The following is an 8195-nucleotide window of genomic DNA, read 5'->3' on the forward strand; positions in this document are numbered from 1 at the left end:
TAACAAACATTATTTTTTAAGATAATTACCAAGTCAAATATTCCAATTAGATCGCTCAAATCATGTTTAATATAAAGTAACATATTTGTAGATTCGATATCCAAGTTTCTAGGCTTTTCAGATTAGTAAACAAATAGTTGATGCGTCCCAAATAAAAATGAAAAGGATGAATGGGTCAAATAAAATAATATTCTATTATTGATATTATTGACCTAGAAATCAATTATTTGAAGCGTAAAGGCTTAGGATTTTTTTTTTGTTTAATCCCAAATAATATAAGATTCTCCTACAAACCCCCTCCCCCCTCCTACATTTGCATTACGTGGTATTAGTTGCCATCCAACAAAATGCCTTATAAAGAGTTTTTAAATAAAACTGTAACCAAATCATAGTGTTTTCATAATCCTCATTTCATATCTCTCTTTCCCTGAAAATTAATTTATAGAACAAAAAGAAGAAGATTTTCATCCAAGGTATATTTTGAACTGGTCAGATGCTACCTCTCTTTTCCATCAGATGATTTTAGATTTTTTACAAACACTCTCAGATGTTCACGCAATGCTGAGTCGTTATAAAAAATCACGTGTAAATTGTAAAATATCACGTCAACAAAATAGCAGTATTATATCATCATTTAAAATTTCATGTCTGTGTTTGATTAACGTCGTATTAACATATCATTGCATCACTAATAAATAATGAAAAATTTTAACACAAATAATAATTAAATTGATATTATCAATTTTGAAATGTACATGAACTTAATTTTTACAAATTATTGTACAAAAATTAAATTTATTCTTTTTTGTCCGAATATAGGGATTAATTATATAATTTAATTAAATAAATTATTAATTAATTTTAAACTTCGTTTAGACGTATTATAAAGGAATGAAAAAGGTTATAATTTTAGGTGACGTGATCCAATTACCTTTTGTCTGATTTGAAAAATGAAATATTTGAATTTAACTCTTTGAAGAGTAAAATATATATACTTAATTATTGAAACAAATACAACTCAGTCAATAAATTAAGTCAATATTGATAAACAAAATAAATAATAAATTTATTTTTAATATAAATATTACCCGCTAATCCACAATCCATACGCACATTTCTTGCCACTTGTTAGTATTATTGAGATATATTATTATCATTTTCCCCATGTTTCCTCTTATGGTGGAAAAAAAAAAGAAATTATCGAAAACACAAAAGATATTTAATAAATAATAACTTGCTTAAAGATCAAAGAAGAAAAATGCAAATTGTTATCAAATAGTTATTCAACTGAATAGAAATATATTAAAAGTGTATTGAACTGAATGACATATAATAAATGTGTATGACCAATATGTTATAAAATTAATCATGTGATATGCTATATATTAACCTTATCTTAAACTTATAACTCTCAAATGTTGAGTTAATAATCTCGATTTATCATATATAAATATTTTCTTTAATAAATTGGTGTATAAAGCTTTATTCAAAGAGAGCTGACTTGGAATTTGATTATCCAAATACAAGAATGTGAGATTGTAACAGACTTATATTACTTTATAATTAGTTAGGGGATGGGTACAACGTGGGGAACGCGACAGAAATATTCTAGTTCTATCTAGTTTCGGCCATAGTTTAGAAGTCCGAGCCCATAAAGGCAGGAAGACTGGCCAACCCCTTAGGGAACATGGTCCCCCCTAAGATCTCCATCCATAGGGGCAGATTTTGCCGAGACTTACTATTCACCAACAAAATTTCCACTCCTATTGTTATTTAACTTTTGTTTTAAAAAGATGCTTTTTATTGAACTTTCTCGTACATGAACCACAAATTAATATACGTATATGAACCACAAATATTTATTAATTTGGTTATATATTTTTAAATAGGGAAAGAGGATATCTTTGACTTTGGTGCATATAAATAAATTTTGAAAATAAAATTTAAGTAACTTCAAAAGATATATATGATAGTCGGTGAAAGTTTCATATTTATATACTTAATACTTACCTTATCCGTAATTGATGTGAAATTTTTGACACAAATTATCTGTTCAATTTAAAAATTAAAAGAAATCGTATTTCACTTTCTATTTCTTCCTATCATATTAGTTCTTTACTTTCATTTAATTTCGATACTTTATCCTTTTTTGGAGTAAATTATAAAAAAAGTATAATTTTATTGAACTATTTAAATTTTTTTATTTTTTATTACATTTAATTAAATTTTTATATTTTTATTTTGAATCAAATAAATACTTATAATTAATTGATGATTAATTGTTATTAGTCAAAATGTTACGTGACGTTAACATATTTTATATCACATGATATTTTCACTTTTCATATCAACTTTACGTAAGTATAAAATGATAAGTGATATTTTGATTAATGACAATTAATCAACTATTAGTTAGAAAAATTTATGTGATTTAAAATAAAAAATATAAGAGATTAATTGAAAAAAACAAAAAAAAAATTAAAATTTCTTAAACAGTTCAAGAGATTTTTAAACATTTTACCTTATATAAACAATTATACAAAATTAGTCCAAACAAAAATGAAAATAAGCCGATAACAAGCATGGATCTCACATCACCTAGCTACCTACCTCCAAATGAATCCATGACTTGTTGATCACTATATATATCACATAAAAATTAGCTTTTACAACCAGGGCAAATGCACATCATTAGTTTATTAGAATTTCGCTTTCATCAATGTATGAAGAAAGTGTTATTATGCCCTACATGTCCCAAAGCAATTTAATTGAGGTAAGACAAACATGAAAAACAATAACCCAACTTCTTTTAGGAGCATGACTCCTAAAATTTCACAGGGTTTTTGTGTCCACCTATGATGTTTTGCACTAGCAAATTATTCTATATATTTTGAAGATATTTATCCTTGATTTCCTTCAACTAGTTTTGCTGACATAATCAAACCCATTAATTTCACTTAATCACATGTTAATAAATATTAATTGCACAAGTTTAATAGTGAAAACTTGATTCCGATCGACGAGAAATAAATTCATATATTTCAGAGTCAATTTCTTGTATAGTTAATCCGAATTCAAGTGATAACGATATCTTGTATCATAATTTTATTATTCATAATTATTTGTAAAAAGTATATATACACAACGGTAACGATGGTAACGATGCCTTAATCATATGTCTACAAGTCAACTTGAACACACATCTATAAAAATACTGAAAATGGGTTTTAAAAATTGGTTGATTAAGAAGTAATTAATCCAAAAAGATTAATTAATTAATCAAACAATGAATTAAGGAAGGATGGTAGGAGGGGACAAGTAACTCTCTAGGGAAGCTTTCATTAGATGGCAGCCCCTTTCCCAAAGAATTCATCCACGAATCTCTCGTGTGAGTTATCAATTCAATTGTGGAAGAAAGTCTTGATGATCATAATATTCTTGCCGTCAAGAATCTTCACCAGAAAGGATATTTTTCTTTAACCATTTTCCAGATGATGATGATGTTCTATAATCCTTTTCTAACCTTCAACTAAAAATAATGGGAAACATTAACAGGTATACTTAAGGTAATATTTATAGAAAAGATTTTGATAATTTAATCTTATCTTTTTTTAAATACTTATTTAATTAATTTTAACAAATGTTTATAAATGCTTACGTTATTCAAACAGATTAATTCGACTCCTGAAACCCCACAAAAGGTCGATTCTCAAATAATAAAAACTTTTGAATCGAGTTAATCACCGATATTGTATATAATAGGATTTATTAAGAATCAAATCAATTAATAGCACTTTAATAATAATTTTACGAATACGTAATTTTATTGACATATCGAATCAGAATTGTTTGTCTTAAAAATTAAGGCGTGATGGATGCATGATTGGCGTACTGAAAGCTTTTGCTGAAACAGGGACACAAATTAGAGAGTCATTTGTTTGATTGGTTAGGTTTAAGGGTTTGAGAAATATTGGTCCTTGTTGGATGAATTAAGACAACACAAAAGGTTAGCTCTAATTAAGTTGTCTTGTAGGAGTCATTGTCCTAATCTACGGATAGTACGCATTCATTCCATCACTGTATTTTCTCAAGAATGGGCAAGATATAGTGAATTTCCTGATACTTTCTATTATAAAAACTTATTCAAAATAAAAATTGATATATTGGCACAATTTCGATATATAAATAGATAAAATATAAAGAATTACTAATTAAAAATAATTCCCTATGACAAAATGAAATCAATAGTTTTTGAATAGTCATAATAATGAATTTTATCATAATTTTTAATTACATTGCCTATTTATTGAAAGCATTAAAATTTGATTAAATTATTTACATTATACCTAATTTATTTTCCAAACTCTATTTTCATTTTAAAATTTGATTTAATTTATGAGCTTCACATAAGAAACTTCATCCAAATCTCATCCTTCAAGTAGTTTCCAGAATTTTTAATAATTTTTAAATTACAAGTCAATTTGTCCTTTTATAGAATAAAGAAACATCCAAAATCAACTTGGAAAGAATAAAAATATTTAAATGCAATATTTCTAATAAGAAGTAGTTCATTCCGAAGAAAGCAACACCATTTTTTTTTGTGTTTTCTTCCGATGTTATTGTATATAATGTACGCATAGATAAATAATAAAAATAAACAAAAATTAAGAAATGAATCATTGTTTAATTTAATTAATTGAAGGATCTGCCATTTATCTATTTGAAGTTAAAAAAAATACTATATGTCTAAGTCAAACGTAAGAGGTACCTGCATGATATGATACTAGCTAAAGTGCTAATTAATTATATGATATTAACAAGGTACCGTTCATTTTACTTTGTCAAATTTTAAAATTTTATTATGAGAATGCACCGTTTCAAATACTTTTAAATTTATCATAAATAATCATTAAGTTTGTTTCAAATAAGATCTAAATTTATCATTTTACTTAAAATGATGTAACAAACTTACCATCCATTTTTTAATGAGATGTAATTTTATCACCGTACTTTTTAATTTGTAGTTAATGTTTTTTATTATGTTTGAATGAAATTAAAAAATACAATAATAAAATTGCACCTGTTAAAAAATAACTGACAAATTAGAATTTTATTCATCTTTTATCAAGTGTAACTTTTTTTTTGGTATAATCAAGTATAATATTTGGGAAAAGAATATTCAGCTTCCACTCTTTTTAATAGAAAAAATCCTTATATATATATATATATATATATATGTATATATATTTTATGGAGCCAAAAAGATATAAGGAAGAACAGTCATGGAGGTGACTAAATGGGGAAACAAATGGTGGCTGTTATTATAACAGTGAAGGCCTAAGCCGGTGGTGACACTGATTTGTATGATACTTCCCATCACAAATTCCACCATCCCCTTATATCTCCAAACTAAAAACACGAGAAAGGAAAAGAAAAAAGACTAGAATAAATTAAAAGCCTTGTCCAAATTGGCGGCTTATAAATATTAATTCCACAAACAGGTAAAAAGATAAAAAAAAATTAATTGTCCATTTAAGAGAGCAAATACTATCCCACCCTTCTTAGTTAAATCCAAGTTCTAAATCTTTACCATTATGGTAAGTAAAATTTCATATGGATAAGATTTCCAATAAGGTTATATTTCTGGCAATAATTATCCAAAGTTTTCCTGAGAGACTCTACAAGTCAACCATTAAGTCCCTTCCCTTCTTACATGCATATGCAGTACCACACTCTTTGTTCCTTCTCTATATATTAAGCAACGGGATATCAAAAAACTCTACAACAATCTTGTGGAAACTATTTCAAGTAATACAGCAAAAGAGAATTGCAAACATGGTGGTTGCAGGGCCAGGTGGTGGCGGCATGCCTAACATGAAGAGCTTTGGGGTCCAGATCCTTACAGGGCCATGGCTAATGGTTTTCGGTTCATTGTTGATCATGTCTGCCGCTGGTGCAACCTACATGTTTAGCCTGTATTCCAATGAGATTAAAAAATCACTAGGCTATGATCAAACCACACTCAATTTGCTCAGTTTCTTCAAGGATTTGGGCACCAATGTTGGAGTCCTTTCAGGCCTGATAGCAGAGGTCACACCGCCTTGGTTCGTGTTGTCTGTTGGGGCAGTCCTCAACTTTTTTGGCTACTTCATGATTTGGATGGCCGTGTCCAAAAGAATCGCTAGGCCTCAAATTTGGCACATGTGTTTGTACATATGTATCGGTGCCAATTCTCAATCTTTTGCAAACACTGGATCTCTTGTTACCTGTGTCAAGAATTTCCCTGAAAGCCGCGGGGTTGTGCTGGGAATCCTGAAAGGTTATGTTGGCCTAAGCGGGGCAATCATAACTCAATTGTACCATGCTTTTTATGGAGATGATTCTAAGTCCTTGATCTTGCTTATCGGTTGGCTTCCAGCCGTTATCTCGCTTTGTTTTGTAAGAACAATTCGGATCATGAAGGTGGCTCACCAGGCTAATGAGGTCAAAGTTTTCTACAAATTTCTCTACATCTCTCTTGGTCTTGCTTCTTTCCTGATGATTATTATCATTGTAGAGAAAAAGTTTATGTTCACACGGCCTGAATACGGTGGCAGTGCTGCCATGGTTCTTTTCTTGCTCTTTTTGCCACTTGGTGTTGTGATTATGGAGGAATACAAGCTTTGGGAGGCCAAGAACAGGGCCTTAAATGATCCTTCTCCATTGAAAATTGTCACTGAGAAGCGAAGCTCCGAGGTGTCCTTGGAGAACTCTGAGGCTCACTCATCATCAAGCACAGCAAAGATTTTAGCCAATAACGAATCAAGCCATGATCAAGCCAATGTTTCCTGCTGGAAAACAGCATTCAATCCACCAAACAGAGGCGACGACTACACAATTTTGCAGGCTCTTTTCAGCCTTGACATGTTAATTCTTTTCCTAGCCACAACTTGTGGGGTCGGGGGTACCTTAACTGCAATTGACAATCTGGGACAGATTGGAACCTCCCTGGGGTACCCAAAACGAAGCATAAGCACATTCGTGTCCCTTGTGAGTATCTGGAATTACCTTGGCAGAGTTACAGCAGGTTTCGTATCAGAAATTTTCTTGGCCAAGTACAAGTTTCCTAGACCCCTAATGCTCACCTTGATCATGCTTTTCTCATGCGTTGGTCACCTTTTGATAGCCTTCGGTGTCCCTGGAGGCCTTTATATTGCATCAGTAATCATTGGGTTCTGCTTTGGGGCTCAATGGCCATTACTTTTTGCAATAATATCTGAAATTTTTGGCCTCAAATACTATTCTACATTGTATAATTTTGGGGCAGTGGCCAGCCCTATTGGGTCGTATATACTTAATGTGAAAGTGGCTGGGAATTTGTATGACAGAGAGGCTAAGAAGCAAATGGCAGCGTTGGGACTTAAAAGGAACGCTGGTGAGGATCTGGATTGCAATGGGGTTGAGTGCTTCAAATTGTCCTTCATTATAATCGCAGCAGCCACATTATTTGGCACTGTTGTTGCATTTCTTTTGGCACTTAGGACAAGAAAGTTTTATAAGAGTGACATTTACAAAAAATTCCGAGAGGAGGCCAAAGCAACCGAGATGCAGATGGCGGCTGCCGGAGATGGAATTGTGTTGCCGGACGTAAAGGCCACCGCAAATGGGGTTAGTCATCCGGAGGGAAAGGCTACCGGAAACGGCATTGGACCGGAGGCCAAGGCAGGGTAGATATATATATATATATATATTTTACTGTTGTGAACCTCTGACAAGTGGGATAGATATAGGTATAGAAAAAAATGGGAGACAGTCTCATTGAATTATAATGCGCATTTGATATGATGGGATTTTCTTTGTATTTTTCTTTTCTTTTTTTTTCTATAATTTGTATTGACGTTTGTGTTCAACAACAAAGGAGAAACAAAATTAATCCATGGGTTGTGTTATAAAATTTACAGGGTTTTTGAATAAGATAAAGGAAGTCGGCAACTGTGATCTTGACGATACAAGTTCCTATTAATTTATTTTAAGGTTCCCCACATAGGCCTCCATTAATAGATAATTGAATTATGATTCAATGCGTTGAAAACGTTACCATTTGAATATTCCTGATTGACAGCAAGGATGAGTTCCTTGAAGTAAGCAAAAAATGAAAACCAATTATATTTTGATCCCTTGTTTAAGTATAGAGTTGAGCAGTGATTAAGCCTAGG

General features: G+C 30.9%; 1 protein-coding gene across 1 annotated transcript; it reads left to right on the plus strand.

Moving 5' to 3' along the window:
• On the plus strand, positions 5715 to 7983 carry LOC18586510. The gene has a single exon (XM_018128661.1). The coding sequence runs from the start codon at positions 5836 to 5838 to the stop codon at positions 7708 to 7710; it is 1875 nt and encodes a 624-aa protein (XP_017984150.1). The 5' UTR covers positions 5715 to 5835; the 3' UTR covers positions 7711 to 7983.

Source organism: Theobroma cacao, chromosome 10 (assembly GCF_000208745.1).
Source record: "Theobroma cacao cultivar B97-61/B2 chromosome 10, Criollo_cocoa_genome_V2, whole genome shotgun sequence".
NCBI classification, from domain to species: Eukaryota; Viridiplantae; Streptophyta; class Magnoliopsida; order Malvales; family Malvaceae; genus Theobroma; species Theobroma cacao.

Coding starts and splice junctions, on each gene's coding strand:
- LOC18586510 (XM_018128661.1), top strand. CDS start 5,836: ATGGTGGTTGCAGGGCCAGGTGGTGGCGGCATGCCTAACATGAAGAGC.